At 45.1% G+C, this 18,774-nt stretch overlaps 1 protein-coding gene and 1 pseudogene across 1 annotated transcript in view; both read left to right on the forward strand.

The window, feature by feature from the left end:
• LOC120910660 overlaps positions 1–7,729 on the forward strand; it is a 39,861-nt pseudogene extending 32,132 nt beyond the window's left edge.
• A 2,310-nt stretch (positions 7,730–10,039) lies between these two features.
• Positions 10,040–18,774, forward strand: part of LOC120910661 — a 148,491-nt gene continuing 139,756 nt past the window's right edge. The window contains 1 exon segment of the mRNA XM_040322414.1: positions 10,040–10,085. Within this exon segment, the coding sequence (XP_040178348.1) occupies positions 10,040–10,085 (46 nt within the window).

The following is an 18,774-nucleotide window of genomic DNA, read 5'->3' on the forward strand; positions in this document are numbered from 1 at the left end:
AAGGTGCATATTACCGCTGACTCGTGGTCCAGCAGGCATGGACAGCGACGTTACCTTCCTTACACGATGCACTGGGTAACTCTGCTGGAAGCTGGGAAGGATGCAGGACAGGGTGCAATATTGTTGGAGCTTGTTCTGCCACCACACCTCTAAAATGCTAGTGGTAGCTCTCTCATCCACCCCCTCCTATTCTTCCTCTATGACATCTTCCTCTGCAGATTTGTCCTTCTGAACCAGCGATGCTCCATAGACGTTCAAGGGGCTACGCAAGCACTCAGGCAAAAAGATGCCATGCGGTGCTTAAGTTGGTCTGCTTAGGGGACAGGAGCCACACTGGGGCAGAGATTCTGTCAGCTCTGCAGGGGCAGGCTCAGAGGTGGTTGACGCCACGCCAGCTTCAGCCAGGAATGGTTGTAGGCACCAACCTCCTCTCTGCCCTCCAACATGGACACTTGACCCATGTGTCCTATTTTCAGGAACTTTCCCAGAACGTATCCACCCTTCGCAGAGGGAGCAGAGGATGAAACTTCTTTGGCTGGCCTTGCAGAAAGGTTTGTGCAATGCGTTTCCAGAGCCTGGGAGGTTACAATTTCCTGGTGCTGGACAACGTGTTGCTGAGGCTTCGTTCAGTCACAGAAAGAGCGGTGGAGATGGTGGCCGTCTGACTGATGCCTTCAGACAATTCTTCAGTCCGCAGCCCCAAGGTCTGATCGGTTCCAGAAACCGTCACCAGTGTCTGAATTAAATGGTGCAGGAATATCTAGGGGCAAGGTCAGACTTGGAGACCTTTCCAACAGAAAATCCTCTGGGTTACTGGGTCTTGAGGATGGACCACTGGCCAGAGCTTGCACAATATGCAATTGAGCTACTGGCCTGTCCTGCATTCAACTCACATTCAGTGCTGCTGGAGGCTTTGTAACCGATCAGAGTGCGCCTGTCCACAGACTATGTTGATCGGCTCACCTTCATAAAAATGAATCAGTCTTGGATCACCAGCTACCAAGCACCTGATGCTGATGTAACCAATTGATTTTTCTATGGATGTGGGATCCCTTGAAGACTGCCTATGCTGAGTGACTATCCTATTATGCTGAGTGACTATCCTATTCCTCCTCAATGTTCATGTTGATAGCTTCTAAAAATATTTTTGTTTCAGGGCACTACCACCACCGGCTAAGGCCCAATTTTTGTGCCCCTGTTTACACGCCCCTGTTAATTACAATTTTTGATCTAATATTTCACAGCAGGGCCCGTTCCTGCACCCACCAAGAGTAACGGTGAGGGCTTACAGTGTTCTGGTACCACCAACACTGAAGGCCCAATTTTCCCCTACTTTCAAACATCTGACTTACGAACGACTCTTACTTACAAACGGAGGGAGACAACAGGAAGTGAGAGGAAATCTACCCCTAGGAAGGGAAATTCTCTCCTGTAAGAGTTGATATGTGGAAAAGGTGTCTCCTCTCCACTGATGCTTTATCACCAATCCTTGTTTCCCTAATAACCCCAAATTTTCTAAATCCAATTGTCATTGGGACAGAAAGTGAGGTGAAATCTTCTGAACACGGGGCACAGACAGCAAAACAAATGTTACAGGGGTGATAACCCTTCCCTATGTTTTCCAAAAAGCTTCAAAATAGATTTTTTTGCTGGAGCTACACTTACAAAATGTACCAGTTCCAAATTACAAACAGATTCAACTTAAGAACAAACCTCCAGTCCCTGTCTTGTTTGTAACCCGGGGACCGCCTGTGTACTGCTGTTGAGAGTATATAGAGCCTGCGGGCACTTTTCATTTTTCACGTTTGTGAAGGGTTAATAATCCTAAAAGCAAGACTAGCTCCAAATCATAAGGAAAAGATTTATTATTGCATATATATATATATGGGGTACACTTTCATACATTAAATAGCATGTATATTGGTAAGTGCTCCAACGAGGTCTGAGTTCCCTTCCTTTTTATGTCGTTTTAGGGTTAACACACCCAAACCTCTATCTCTGCTTATCTGGCTATCTGTGTCTCCCATTCTATTATGACGTACAAACGTGACTTGACAATTACCATACTTAACATACAATTTGCTTATAATACATAATATATTATCTCATACTGCTAACACCTAAATTGTTATCTGTAGGCTTCCAACCCCTTAAAGTTTGTGACAAAAACATGATATGCCATTCTGCAATGCTGACAGTGAAATACTGAATTGCCAACTTGTAACTCAGCATTTGCTGAGCAAAACAGAATATACTTATTTAATATAAAACAGAAATATATAGTGATACAGCATGATCAATTAATTCCCTATACACGTTCGGGCCCCATAATCTTTAACGGTGTTCGAATGTTCGCACAAACTTTCGGTACATTCGCTTGTTCTGCCACGAACCGAATCGGGAGGTGTTGGGCTCCTCCCTACTCACTGGACTTCCAGATTCAGTGGCCACTGAATCTCCTGAGCTCTTCTACAGCTAACCCGCGGTATATTCCTCAAGCGTCACCCCCGATATCCTGCTGGGCCCCTGGCTTGACACTTACTGATGCTCCTCAAGCGTCACCCCCGCTATCCTGCTGGGCCCCTGGCTTGGCACTTACTGATGCTCCTCAAGCGTCACCCCCGCTATCCTAATGGGCCCCTGGCTTGGCACTTACTGATGCTCCTCAAGCGTCTCCCCCGCTATCCTGCTGGGCCACTGGCTTGACACTTACTCATGCTCCTCAAGCGTTACCCCCACTATCTTGCTGGGCCCCTGGCTTGACACTTACTGATGCTCCTCAAGCGTCACCCCCGCTATCCTGCTGGGCCCCTGGCTTGGCACTTACTGATGCTCTTCAAGCGTCACCCCCACTATCTTGCTGGGTCCCTGGCTTGGCACCTGCTGAAGCTTTCCCACTTCTTCACTGTCCCAGGCTGGTGAGAAGATTGCTCTGGTACTGGCTCCAGCTTACTAACTGTAGTCTCCGGTAACAAGGTGGATGGTCCCTTAGTGGCGACAGCATCCCCTCCACCTCTGACAACAACTGGTTCACCGTTCGGCTAAACCTTTACTCTCGGTTGAAATCCAATCCTGAAGTCCCAACCCTGCGCTGATTCTCTTGTTCCTGGATAGGCCTCAGTCTTCCAGGCCTAAGAACCCGGGCGAAATAACACACGTCCACCCAGACAGCCGTCCAGGTGGCACAGAACCTCGATCACCTGACTCCACCCAAATAAATAGGCTCTCCCAGCAGGCCAAGGGACCAAAGAAACCCCTGCCAATTGGCTGAGACACCCCATCCATTCATAATCCGACCTTGCTACACCCTTGTCTATCTAGTGCCACCTAGTGACAGAAGAGAAAAGGTGCAGCCATCCAAAGTTAGAGAGGAATCAGTAGATCTCCTAACAATGAGCAAGGATAACTACCACCTGGTGAACTCAATTTATTAGCCACCCTTCCTAAACACCAGGGTGCTACATGTTCATTACATACTCCTGACCCCTGCACTGTATACTGTATGTTGTGTATTACATACTCCTGACCCCTGCACTATATACTCTATGTTGTACATTACATACTCCTGACCCCTGCACTATATTCTCTATGTTGTACATTACATACTCCTGACCCCTGCACTATATACTCTATGTTGTACATTACATACTCCTGACCCCTGCACTATATACTCTATATTGTACATTACATACTCCTGACCCCTGCACTATATTCTCTATGTTGTACATTACATACTCCTGACCCCTGCACTATATAAACTATGTTGTACATTACATACTCCTGACCCTCGTCCTATAATCCCATCATCACTGTCACTCCTATAAAAGACAGTTCTCGTTGTTTCCTCACTCTCTGACTAAGGTCCATGAATAAAGAAATGATCTGGTAGGAGACCAGAGGACCCATTTACTAGTTACCTTGAGGGGGGAATTGTAAGATCCTCAGAGACAAAGCTGCCTGATGTGGGCGGAGTCCTGGTTTAGGGGAACCAATCAGCTCATGTCTAGTAATAATCTTTGTTTTTCTATTTTAGTAGATGGACGGGAGATGAGGAAAACCTCAGAGGATTGTCTTACTTTGTCTCCAGACTGTAAAGTAGAAGATGAGGACATCACACAGTATAGTCCAGGAGAAAACCCGACTACCTCAAATGTCCATCCGGCATCACACAGTGTAGATGGACCATCGTATTCCTCTTATCCTGAGGAACCTCAGACTGTGCGGGACGGTGCCGGACCATCGTATTCCTCTTATCCTAAGGAACCTCAGACTGTGCGGGACGGTGCCGGACCATCGTATTCCTCCCATCCTGAGGAACCTCAGACTGTGCGGGACAGTGCTATCTTTCCAACACATAAGAGGTTTCCATGTCCTGAGTGCGGGAAATGTTTTTTAATGAAGTCCAAGCTTTCCAGACACCAGAGATCTCACACGGGGGAGAAGCCTTTTTCCTGTTCTGAGTGCGGAAAATGTTTTACAATGAAGTCCAGTCTTTCCACACATCAGAGATCTCACACGGGGGAGAAGCCTTTTTCCTGTTCTGAGTGCGGGAAATGTTTTTCAGATAAGTCCAGTTTTTCCACACATCAGAGATCTCACACGGGGGAGAAGCCTTTTTCCTGTTCTGAGTGCGGGAAATGTTTTTCAGATAAGTCCAATCTTTCCAGACATCTGATATCTCACATGGGGGAGAAGCCTTTTTCCTGTTCTGAGTGCGGGAAATGTTTTTCAGATAAGTCCAGTTTTTCCACACATCAGAGATCTCACACGGGGGAGAAGCCTTTTTCCTGTCCTGAGTGCGGGAAATGTTTTTTAGTGAAGTCCAATCTTTCCAGACATCAGAGATCTCACACGGGGGAGAAGCCTTTTTCCTGTTCTGAGTGCGGGAAATGTTTTTCAGTGAAGTCCAGTCTTTCCACACATCAGAGATCTCACATGGGGGAGAAGCCTTTTTCCTGTCCTGAGTGCGGGAAATGTTTTATACGGAAATTCCATCTTTCCACACATCAGAGATCTCACACGGGGGAGAAGCCGTATTCCTGTCCGGAGTGTGGGAAATGTTTTTCATCGAAGGCCAATCTTTACACACATCAGAGATCTCACACGGGGGAGAAGCCGTATTCCTGTCCTGAGTGCGGGAAATGTTTTTTACTGAAATCTAATCTTTCCAAACATCAGAGATCTCACACGGGGGAGAAGCCGTATTCCTGTTCTGAGTGCGGGAAATGTTTTTTACTGAAATATAATCTTTCCAAACATCAGAGATCTCACACGGGGGAGAAGCCTTTTTCCTGTCCTGAGTGCGGGAAATGTTTTTCAGTGAAGTCCCATCTTTCCGCACATCAGAGATCTCACACGGGGGAGAAGCCTTTTTCCTGTCCTGAGTGCGGGAAATGTTTTTCAGTGAAGTCCCATCTTTCCGCACATCAGAGATCTCACACGGGGGAGAAGCCTTTTTCCTGTCCTGAGTGCGGGAAATGTTTTTCAGTGAAGTTCCATCTTTCCGCACATCAGAGATCTCACACGAAGGAGAAGCCTTTTTCCTGTCCTGAGTGCGGGAAATGTTTTTCAGTGAAGTCCAATCTTTCCAAACATCAGAGATCTCACACGGGGGAGAAGCCTTTTTCCTGTTCTGAGTGCGGAAAATGTTTTTCAGAGAAGTCCAGTCTTAACAGACATCAGAGATCTCACACGGGGGAGAAGCCGTATTCCTGTCCTGAGTGAGGGAAATGTTCCTCACTGAAGTCCTGTCTTCCTGTACATCAGGGGTCCCACACAACCCTCGAGGTGTATTAGTGAGTGCGGGAAATGTCTTGTATGTGAATGTTGCTGGACATGTGGGAAAGAAGCACACCCTGATATACGGGTGAAACTCGAAAAATTTGAATATGGTGCAAAAGTTCATTTATTTCACTAATGCAACTTAAAAGGCGAGACGAATATATGAGAGAGACTCGTTACATGCAAAGCAAGAGGATTCAAGCCGTGATTTGTCATTATTGTGATGATTGTGGCTTCCAGCTCATGAAAACCCCAAATCCACAATCTCAGAAAATTCCGATATTCCATGCAATCAATAAAACACGGATTGTACAGAGAAGGATATCGCACCTCTGAAAAGGTCTTGGTAGATCAAAGTCTAAACGTAGCTGAGAAAAAGATTTAAAGCCCCGAGCGTTGTACAGGTGGCATAAATATTTAACCCCCTTGGAGTACCAGCGATTGGGATCAGGAAGGGAGTACAGTTCCTGCAGATTAGGGTGAAACCACAGGGTGTTGTTGGGAGATTTCAGCCAGGTGTGTTTGGATACTTTTGTGACAATATAGAGGAAAGGGAAGTGGCAAGTAGAGAGGTGTCGGGGCGATCAGGGACCCGGCCTCTGTAGATAATATTATGTAGGGTTTCCAGGGAAGATGCGATGGCCCCCTCCGTGGAGGTACAGGCATTGGCCGGAACTGGGCACAGCCAATCATGGATGAGCACCAGCTGGGATGCCAAGTAATATAGGAAGAAGTTAGGAAATGCCAAGACCGCCAAGTGCACTGGTAATCGTAGTGTTTCAAGTGCTACCTTGGGGGAGCCAGAGGCGGAACGTTGTTACTGCGGCCCAGGCAATTCAAATCCAGCTCCATGACACAGGGAGATCGCCGCTCTGATCCAGGCACAGGCAGGCTGCATCCCACAGGCACTAGCGAGGCTGCATCTTATGGGCACAGGTGGGCTGCATCCCACAGCCACTGGCGAGGCTGCATTGATCTCTTGTTTCATGTCTGCTAGAGGTACACCGAATCGATATTTTGTAATACTATTAGCAGTGTGTTTAAGTAAGAGATTGCAGACATGATACAAGAGAAGGTTAGAGACTGAGGACATGATACAAGAGAAGGTTAGAGACTGAGGACATGATACAGGAGATGGTTAGAGACTGTGGACATGATACAGGAGATGGTTAGAGACTGTGGACATGATACAAGAGAAGGTTAGAGACTGTGGACATGATACAAGAGAAGGTTAGAGACTGTGGACATGATACAAGAGAAGGTTAGAGACTGTGGACATGATACAAGAGATGGTTAGAGACTGTGGACATGATACAGGAGATGGTTAGAGACTGTGGACATGATACAAGAGAAGGTTAGAGACTGTGGACATGATACCAAGAGATGGTTAGAGACTGTGGACATGATACAAGAGATGGTTAGAGACTGCCCAGGGGGTCTTCTGACATTAATTAGAGAGAAAAGTCTCTCCTGTACGGTTCTCTCCTTTGACATATCGTAGAATGAAGCCGTATTGTTCTTTCAGTGTCATCATCCCGTGTTCTGTCCATTTCCACACCGACACCAACATCTCCTCCACCATCCCGCTGTATTTGTTGTCTCACCATGTTTCCAATGGTGGAGATCCAGAGACTGACCGGAGTCTTCTTCTCCATGTCACTAGGCCACCTCTTCCTCTACTATTGGGGTGCTGGGCCTTTCTATGACTACTCAGGACCCCCAACCTCTTCTATAGGATTGTGAAGATTTCTATCCTATTTACTAAGAAGCTGAAGAAGATGTCCATGATGTAGATGAGGGTCACATATAGTATGAGCAGCATCACCCTTCACTCTGTCACCAAGACCTCGTCTGGCAATGCCCAGAATGATACCAATTAGTCTCTGACCAATCTCACGGTTTGGATGGACTTTCTCCTTTTCATTATTTCCAGGTGACCATGAATTAGAGTTCCAATATCTCCCCTGTGTTCTGCAGACAGATATACATTTCCCGATGTCTTATGTTGTACAGATCCCTCATGTTCCCCCGATACAAGATCATACATTGGACTTGTTCAACTTTCCAACCAGGAGGGGATGGACTTGGCAAGATTCTCTCCCCATGTTGAGGGTATGTGGTTTGGTATGGTTCAGGAGGAGGCATGCTCACTCCCCACCCCCCACCCTTCCCTGCCCAGTCAGGCTGCATGCTCTAATAAGGGTCTAGTATGAATTTCTTGGTGGTGGGGGGTCCATACAGTTTTTTCTTTATCGTACATCACGGGACACGGAGTCTAGTAATTACTAAGTGGGTTATATGTCCCACCTTCAGGTGCTGGACACTGGTGTAATCAATTTAGACAGGAAGTTCCCTCCCTATATAACCCCTCCCATACTGGGAGCACCTCAGTTTTTTCACCAGTGTCTAAGGATGCCGCTTTTTGGCGCAGTATTCTGCAGGCAGCATTATAGGTCCTCACGTCTGATGGCGGTGTGCGTTATTTGTGTCTCCCTCCCCTCAGTAAGCATTGCTTTGGGACATCCCACTTAGTAATGACTAGACTCTGTGTCCCGTGATGTACGATAAAGAAAATAGGATTTTTATGACAGCTTACCTGTAAAATCCTTTTCTTGGAGTACATCACGGGACACAGAGCTCCCGCCCCTCTTGTCTGGGGATATTGGGACACTTATTGCTTTGCTACAAAAACTGAGGTACTCCCAGTATGGGAGGGGTTATATAGGGAGGGAACTTCCTGTCTAATTGATTACACCAGTGTCCAGCACCTGAAGGTGGAACATATAACCCAAAAAATAAACAAGCCAAATAATTGCGCTAAGGGGAAAGAATATTTAAATTGATACAAAAATGATGATAAATTGTGTTAAATGAATAACTCCAGCTGCAACACCTACAAACACGTGATATACGTGATGTAAAACAGAACAAAAAATCAAAGCAAAGGTTTGCGCTAGTATTACCACCTAGTGAAGTGTGTAATTATTCCATAAATATGTGACTACACCATTAAATTCCTAGAGGAAGAAAAAAGTGTGCAAAAATAAATAAATAAATATAGATGTCAAAGCCCCAATCAGGCCAAAGCTGGCACACCTGGAACAATTGCCAAATATGATGACTGGAGACAATTCCCAGTGAATCTCTCGGGAGAGTAAATCAATCCTCACACAGTAAAGAGGGGAAGGTTGCGCTAGTAGCACATAAATCTGTGATCAGGCCAAACAATGTATAATAAATTAATATGTAAATAAATTAATATTGTAAGGGGGTAGCGGGGTGTGTGACCCCTTGGATGGGTTCACCACACACTGAATTTATACAGACAGGCAGCCGAAGACGGCTGAAAACAAAGATTTGGGTTTATTCTTCCATCTTGCTGGAAACAAGTGCAAGCATCCAAACAGCATAAACAAAATCAAACATAAAATAAACCCTGGCCACTTGGGGCGTCTACCTTCACCACACAGGAACCTACCTATGGAGTCTGGCACAGCCTAGTGCCGGGCAGACACTGCTGGTCATACAGCAGAAAAACAATAGTCTCTTTTTGATTTTTGTCACACAGAAAAATCAGTCACCTCCTCAGAAGACTTTCAGCTACTGCTCTCCTTACTCACAAAGCCTCAGGATGCAGAAAATCAGTGGTAATCCTCTGGATTACTTATAGATACACATAAACTTCAAGATCCTTTCCCGCCGAAAACTAAACCACTCCTCCTACATCACTCCCCAGAATGGAGGGGATGACGAGGAGGAATATGAGGCTTACCATAGGAAGTGGTCTATTTCCTCATTACTTACAGACACAGGAAATGGGGGAAGGGATTTGTCTGCCTTCCAATGCAACTTTCAAACAGAACATCAGTCATATGAAATACCTTTTTTTTAAACATAAGATATTTACAAAATGAATAAATATGTCTTCACAGCTTCTAGAAATTGATACCTGGGTTCAAATGTCACATCAGGAGATTATTAACTCAAAGCCCAACATCCATACCATTTATAGGAATTCATATTCTCAATAATATTTTATAACCAAATCACATTTTAGATATTAAGAATATAACACTATGTATATCTTTATCTTCGGGGACAAATTCTATCTTTATTAGGACCTCGTTGACCATTCATTAAAAATGTATAGAAAACATGAATATGTATGAATCAATCACATATATGAAAAATCAATTGTACACCTAAAAATAGCACATGTAACGGGAGGGCCCGTGGAATCCAGAAGCTCTTGCAAAGTATGAGCCAGGAAATAACGGACATATCTTGGGATTGCTTTAACACGGGTCTGTAATTCACAATATATTCCAGGATATCTGTAAGAACTATTTACAGGTTGTTGATTCTGAACTCAACAGGTTAATTGAAAGAGTGACTCATTCAATGTGGGAACACAGACCATTAGGTGTTAATGTCGTCTGTTGTCATGTAAATTAATCTAGGATGGCCCTGAAAGAACCTGTCATTGTGTTGTGCTAATTGACCCTGTATTGTGTGAAGTTCTATTGATGATACATGTGTATTGTGAGTTAAACAGACAGTCTAAAGGTCAGATGTCTGACTTATCAGCTGTAGTTAATTAGCTCATGCAAATTAGCCCAAGAGCTGGTGCCAGAATGTCTACAAAAAAAGATGTGTATTGGGCTCATTGTGTCGTGTTGTGGGTGGAGTTGAGTGATTGTTCATTTTTGGTTACTAACTGTATATAAGAGTCTGATTTTCTCATTAAAGAGTCTATTCGTTTTGAACCTCAAACAGAACTGTTTCTCGTTTCTGGGAGAATCCGTATGGGTCGTGTTCGCCGGATTGTGGAGTTTCGATAGCTGTCTTGGTTTTGGAATGGAATATCTTAAACGGCTTTAACTCCTGTCCCATTTGGGGTTCCGTTACACCACATTTGGCCATTAGATGGCGCTAAGTAGCATAGAAATTATCTCCATCTAGTGGCCAAATGCAATCATTTCCATTGTAAATGAATGGAAACCGTTCGACCAGCACAGCAAATATCCTAATAACTTTCATCTTTCCCCCATTCACACAGAAGGAATGTACATGGACTTTCCCCGGGGGAATTGCTATGCACATATTTTATGAATAGACCCCTAAATGTCAGGAGACGTTTATATAAAGATGGGAAGTATGGAGCAGATAAATGAATAGACCTCCTAGCAATGTTATTACCAGGCTGCAGCTAGGGGGAGCTCTAATGTGTGAGCACAGCAGAGTGATCCCATCTAGCTCACATTAACCCTTTCACTGTCAGATGTTTTTGCATTATTTTGGGCCTGAAGATTAGATAAAACCCCCAAACATATATTATGTGATAGCAGAGGCCCCGGAGAATAAAATGGTGGTGATTATTAAGGTGTTCCTTGTAATTTAGCTGTTAGTGAACATAATGAATACGAATTTATCCGAAGTTACGAATTACCCGAAATAACAAATGCTGCATCTAAACGAATGGAACGTAATGAATTAATAATAATAACAAAAAAATTCTTTGTTTCTGTAATAAAATCTTGTAAATGAGTACGTTTTCTCCTTCAATGATGAGATGGCACTGGTGGGCACTGACAATGGGCACTGATAGGCAGCACTGAAGGGCACTGAAGGGTATATATGAGTGGCACTGATTGGCATATCCCTGGTGGTCCAGGGTAGCATACCTGGCAGGCATCCTTGGTGGTCCTGGGAGGGGGGCTGCACTGATAAACAATCAGCACAGACCCCCCTGTCAGGAGAGCAGACGATTGGCTCTCCTCTATTCTCGTCTGTCAGGTGCGAGTGAGGAAAAGTCAATAAACGGCTCTTTCTGTTGACGCTGTGATCAGCCGTGATTGGACACAGCTGATCATGTGGTAAAGAGCCTTCATTAGAGGCTCTTTATCGAGATCTGTGTTGCGGCGTGTCAGACTCACACACCACAACAGAGATCACCGGGCTGTGTGCCCCGTATGGCAGGCGATCACGGCTTATCCTGCTGGACATCATATAATGGGCAGTCAGGATAACTGAACCACTTCCCGGCCGTCATTTTGGTATAGGCCGGGTGGGAAGTGGTTAAAAAGGTAACCCAGAATAATGGGCCTAGAGTGCAGTGGTCAGGAGTATATCATATACAGTGGTCAGGAGTATATCATATACAGTGATCAGGAGTATATCATATACAGGGGTCAGGAGTATCTCATATACAGTGATCAGGAGTATATCATATACAGAGGTCAGGAGTATATCATATACAGGGGTCAGCAGTATATCATATACAGAGGTCAGGAGTATATCATATACAGGGGTCAGCAGTATATCATATACAGGGGTCAGCAGTATATCATATACAGGGGTCAGGAGTATACCATATACAGGAGTATATCATATACAGGGGTCAGGGTCTTCTACTGACAATAATTAGAGAGAAAAGTCTCTCCTGTACGGTTCTCTCCTTGACATACTGTAGAATGAAGCCGTATTGTTCTTTCAGTGTCATCATCCCGTGTTCTGTCCATTTCCACTCCGACACCAACATCTCCTCCACCATCCCGCTCTCCCAGGGGTCCCTCTTGAAGAGTTATTCACAAATGTCCGCACCAACACTTCATTTCTTTTTCTTGAAGGGTTTTATTAAACAAGGTTCAACAGAGGGGTGGAGGGATAGGGGAGATTCATGTACCTTGCTTGTGGATCACAGGTACAGTCTTAGATCCAGGGGACAAATCGGTTCCACACTGGATTCAGCAACTACCGGATAGGTTTTGCTCACTGACCTAGCAGCCTGTGCGAAGCTCGTTCAAAGTCTCTGCCACAGACTTGATGAGTGTCGTCAAGTCGTCACACAGTCCTCTGCCACAAGATCATGTAACCACACACACACTCTGCAAAGCTCCAAAGAAAGCACACAGTCCACGGTGCCAGGATCTTTCAGCCAGGCCGGCAGCACAGTGAGGTAAATTGGCCAGGATGCGTCCTCCAATTGCGCCCCCAATTGTTCGGCTTCTTCCCACAGGCAAGACAGCACAGGACAACCCCTGGACCAGTAGGCCCCAGAAACTCCTGGGCCTACTCTCAGTTGTGGAGCCTCGGGCCAGCAGGCCCCAAGACTGGACCTTGAATCCTGGTGACAGCGACACCTACAGTCAAGTGGAAAATGTGCAACACAGCAGAACTCGAACAGAAACCCACAATTTGGCATAATATTCTGAGATTGTGTGAAGTTCTATTGATGATACATGTGTATTGTGAGTTAAACAGACAGTCTAAAGGTCAGATGTCTGACTTATCAGCTGTAGTTAATTAGCTCATGCAAATTAGCCCAAGAGCTGGTGCCAGAATGTCTACAAAAAAGATGTGTATTGGGCTCATTGTGTCGTGTTGTGGGTGGAGTTGAGTGATTGTTCATTTTTGGTTACTAACTGTATATAAGAGTCTGATTTTCTCATTAAAGAGTCTATTCGTTTTGAACCTCAAACAGAACTGTCTCTCGTTTCTGGGAGAATCCGTATGGGTCGTGTTCGCCGTATTGTGGAGTTTCGATAGCTGTCTTGGTTTTGGAATGGAATATCTTAAACGGCTTTAACTCCTGTCCCATTTGGGGTTCCGTTACACCACATTTGGCCATTAGATGGCGCTAAGTACCATAGAAATTATCTCCATCTAGTGGCCAAATGCAATCATTTCCATTGTAAATGAATGGAAACCGTTCGACCAGCACAGCAAATATCCTAATAACTTTCATCTTTCCCCCATTCACACAGAAGGAATGTACATGGACTTTCCCCGGGGGAATTGCTATGCACATATTTTATGAATAGACCCCTAAATGTCAGGAGACGTTTATATAAAGATGGGAAGTATGGAGCAGATAAATGAATAGACCTCCTAGCAATGTTATTACCAGGCTGCAGCTAGGGGGAGCCCTAATGTGTGAGCACAGCAGAGTGATCCCATCTAGCTCACATTAACCCTTTCACTGTCAGATGTTTTTGCATTATTTTGGGCCTGAAGATTAGATAAAACCCCCAAACATATATTATGTGATAGCAGAGGCCCCGGAGAATAAAATGGTGGTGATTATTAAGGTGTTCCTTGTAATTTAGCTGTTAGTGAACATAATGAATACGAATTTATCCGAAGTTACGAATTACCCGAAATAACAAATGCTGCATCTAAACGAATGGAACGTAATGAATTAATAATAATAACAAAAAAAATTCTTTGTTTCTGTAATAAAATGTTGTAAATGAGTACGTTTTCTCCTTCAATGATGAGATGGCACTGGTGGGCACTGACAATGGGCACTGATGGGCACTGAAGGGTATATATGAGTGGCACTGATTGGCATATCCCTGGTGGTCCAGGGTAGCATACCTGGCAGGCATCCTTGGTGGTCCTGGGTGGGGGGCTGCACTGATAAACAATCAGCACAGACCCCCCTGTCGGGAGAGCAGACGATTGGCTCTCCTCTATTCTCGTCTGTCAGGTGCGAGTGAGGAAAAGTCAATAAACGTCTCTTTCTGTTGACGCTGTGATCAGCCGTGATTGGACACAGCTGATCATGTGGTAAAGAGCCTTCATTAGAGGCTCTTTATCGAGATCGGTGTTGCGGCGTGTCAGACTCACACACCACAACAGAGATCACCGGGCTGTGTGCCCCGTATGGCAGGCGATCACGGCTTATCCTGCTGGACATCATATAATGGGCAGTCAGGATAACTGAACCACTTCCCGGCCGTCATTTTGCTATAGGCCGGGTGGGAAGTGGTTAAAAGGTAACCCTGAATAATGGGCCTAGAGTGCAGTGGTCAGGAGTATATCATATACAGTGGTCAGGAGTATATCATATACAGAGGTCAGGAGTATATCATATACAGTGATCAGGAGTATATCATATACAGGGGTCAGGAGTATCTCATATACAGTGATCAGGAGTATATCATATACAGGGGTCAGGAGTATATCATATACAGGGGTCAGGAGTATATCATATACAGAGGTCAGGAGTATATCATATACAGGGGTCAGCAGTATATCATATACAGGGGTCAGGAGTATATCATATACAGGAGTATATCATATACAGTGGTCAGGGTCTTCTACTGACAATAATTAGAGAGAACAGTCTCTCCTTGACATACTGTAGAATGAAGCCGTATTGTTCTTTCAGTGTCATCATCCCGTGTTCTGTCCATTTCCACTCCGACACCAACATCTCCTCTACCATCCCGCTCTCCCAGGGGTCCCTCTTGAAGAGTTATTCACAAATGTCCGCACCAACACTTCATTTCTTTTTCTTGAAGGGTTTTATTAAACAAGGTTCAACAGAGGGGTGGAGGGATAGGGGAGATTCAGGTACCTTGCTTGTGGATCACAGGTACAGTCTTAGATCCAGGGGACAAATCGGTTCCACACTGGATTCAGCAACTACCGGATAGGCCTCTCTCACTGACCTAGCAGCCGGTGCGAAGCTCGTTCAAAGTCTCTGCCACAGACTTGATGAGTGTCGTCAAGTCGTCACACAGTCCTCTGCCACAAGATCATGTAACCACACACACACACTCTACAAAGCTCCAAAGAAAGCACACAGTCCACGGTGCCAGGATCTTTCAGCCAGGCCGGCAGCACAGTGAGGTAAATTGGCCAGGATGCGTCCTCCAATTGCGCCCCCAATTGTTCGGCTTCTTCCCACAGGCAAGACAGCACAGGACAACCCCTGGACCAGTAGGCCCCAGAAACTCCTGGGCCTACTCTCAGTTGTGGAGCCTCGGGCCAGCAGGCCCCAAGACTGGACCTTGACTCCTGGTGACAGCGACACCTACAGTCAAGTGGAAGATGTGCAACACAGCAGAACTCGAACAGAAACCCACAATTTGGCATAATATTCTGAGCCAACTACAGCTCAGATAACTAAATTTACAAAATAGCGCCTACTCAACAGGAGCTACATATAGGATTGTGAAGATTTCCATCCTATTTACTAAGAAGCTGAAGAAGATGTCCATGATGTAGATGAGGGTCATATATAGTATGAGCAGCATCACCCTTCTCTCTGTCACCAAGACCTAGTCTGGCAATGCCCAGAATGATACCAATTAGTCTCTGACCAATCTCACGGTTTGGATGGAATTTCTCCTTATATCAGTGGTCAGTGTAGTGGTCCCTTACATTGGTGACCAATGGGAGAAGGACCCTCTTATATGTCATCAGTGGGAAGACTGCCCTCCTTACAGATCATTGATGTCAGCTGTTACTGAGAGACAGAAATTGTCCATTGCTCAAGGAACCCCTAGAACCCTTTGGAGGAACCCTGGCTGAGAAAGGCTGGAATAGGCAGTAATATATTTCTCTCCCCCTTGGTGGGAGTGGAGATGACCCATCTATAAGGATATACAGTACATACACACACACAGCACAAGGCCGTGTTCAGACTATGGTGTCCTTTTATGAAAGTGAGATCAGCGGCGATCCCGATTCTCACCGCTGATCTCAGGTCATACCAGGGGAGGGGGGGGGCAGGGTGGAAATCTCCCCCCGGGCTGGTGACACTATGCACAGCCACCGGCCGCCACTACCAAATGCTGTTTTTGCAGAGCAGGAATATGCCTGCTGGAGCTCTGTTAATACAGGTCACTGCCCCCGCTCACCTCCCACTGTGCAGCCGTGCCTGTGTCAGCTCCGAGGTAGATGGCTGCAGAGCTATGTCTCGTCTCACACATAGCTCAGCCTCAGCGCACAACCAGCGCTGACATCCCCTTCTCTCTCTGCAAAGACACGACGAGAGAAAGAGCTCATATGCTCCTCCTTCTTCTGAGTCTGCCCCGCCCACACTCCCCGGGCATGTGTGGGCACTGGACAGGAAGTTTGAACCCAAAAAAGCATCAAACCTCCATCCTGGTAAGCTCACCCTCTAGTCTCTCCTGGCTCTCCTGGCTACCAGTGTATAAAAAAGGGTGCTCTGACTCTGATGTAAGGGGGGCCTCTGTGCGGACTCTGATGTAAGGGGGGCCTCTGTGCGGACTCTGATGTAAGGGGGGCCTCTGTGCGGACTCTGATGTAAGGGGGGCCTCTGTGTGAACTCTGATGTAAGGGGGGACTCTGTGCGGGCTCTGATGTAAGGGGGGCCTCTGTGCAGACTCTGATGTAAGGGGGCCTCTGTGCAGACTCTGATGTAAGGGGGGCCTCTGTGCAGACTCTGATGTAAGGGGGGCCTCTGTGCAGACTCTGATGTAAGGGGGGCCTCTGTGCGGACTCTTGTGATCATGAAAAATCTTATACTGTTTTCCTCAATCCATAACTTTTCCACGCTCTATGGGCCACTTGACTGGACTTGCCCCCCAGGCCTAAGGCTGCCAGCCCTCCCCTGGGTCATACACAGTTTATGAAGCTGAGGTAATCAGCGGAGAACATGTTCTCTCCACCGATTATCTCAGCACAGTGAGAATCTGTAACTGACTGTCACAGAAACGGAAAGCAGTTTATGAAGGTGCGATCTCAGCACCTCACTGGCGATCTGTGACAGAATTCTCACTTTCTGATTCACCATCTCAGAGGTGGAGAATCCGAGAGAGAAGCCGAAGCTGGCTGAGTATTGTGGAGGAAGAAGGAAGTCTTTTGTCTTCCATGCTTCACACACAAGCAGCTATACAGTCAGATCCCATCTTCCCCCCAATACACCCCCCAAAATGAGCAGCTTAGGAATTTATAGTGTATGTATATATACATCATCATATAGCATATATATATATATATATATGTGTGTGTGTGTTTATTTCTATGTGTATATATATCTATAGATACACACACACATATATATATATATATATTAGTCTACCTGCATTAAAATGCTATTAAAGTCATTTTTATATAATTTTTTATTTATTAGTAAAAAAATATGTAAACCCTAAAATATGTTTTTACCCATGGACTGTTCTATTTCAGTTATACGGGTTTATATTTGTATACTTTATTAAAATGTAATGATTATAAATGTATTTTTCATTGATATGAATGGTGTATAGCTGCATTACATATGTGGGATTCCATTCATTTCCTATACACCATTCACATGTAAATAGGCACATGTATGAGCTTTAAATATTGATAAAAACAATGTTTTTTAATAATTCGGTTAATGTATATTGTTTGGTGGGAATGTAACTTTATTATTTTATTAATATGTGGTGTATAATGTGTGCTGATTCGTGTTCAACTTTTTCTGTATTTTTCACTTCCTCATACTGTAATCCCGCTACATCACGCCAGATTACAGTGAGAGAAGCAGTTCTCAGGAGTTTCCAGCCGTTTTGTAGATCGCTCCTCATCTCAACATGAGAATCGATCTACAAAGCTTCATAAACAGGCACTCAGAGGAGAGCGATCTCCCCTGAGAATGCCTGAGAACTGAATAGCGGTATTTTACCGCACTTTCATAAAAGGACACCTATGAGATGTTTCTCTGGGCTGCAGTTCCTCTGAGCTCCACAAGATGGTGATCTCACTTCTACCATAGAGAGAAGTCTCTATGGAAGACAGGAAATGATGTCAGGGACAGACAGGAAGTTCTGGGTGAGAGGTGAGTCGGGAGGAATTAGAGAGGAGACGTCGCTGGAAGACGCAGCAGAGGAGGTAATAAGATCTTATCTTCTATTTACACCCAGTAACCCCGTCATGTCCGTCCTCTTCCTCCATAGTCACTGTGACGTCTTTTATCTCCAGCAGATGGTGATACACACATATATAGTGTGGAGACCTAGATTAACCCCTTCAGGGTCAGAACATTCCCCCACTTACAAGGCCGGAACATTCTCTTCATTTCAGTTTATACTAACAAATTATACGATAATACGGGTTGGGTTTTTTTTTTTTTAGAGGTGGACTTAAGATACCTGTGTTTGATTTTATAATCTTTATGGAGGAGGAAATAACTATTCCTGATGTCTGTGAAGGTTCAACACAAGGGATGTGTCTGGATGATGACTTTATCTT

Source organism: Rana temporaria, chromosome 8 (assembly GCF_905171775.1).
Source record: "Rana temporaria chromosome 8, aRanTem1.1, whole genome shotgun sequence".
NCBI lineage: Eukaryota > Metazoa > Chordata > Amphibia > Anura > Ranidae > Rana > Rana temporaria.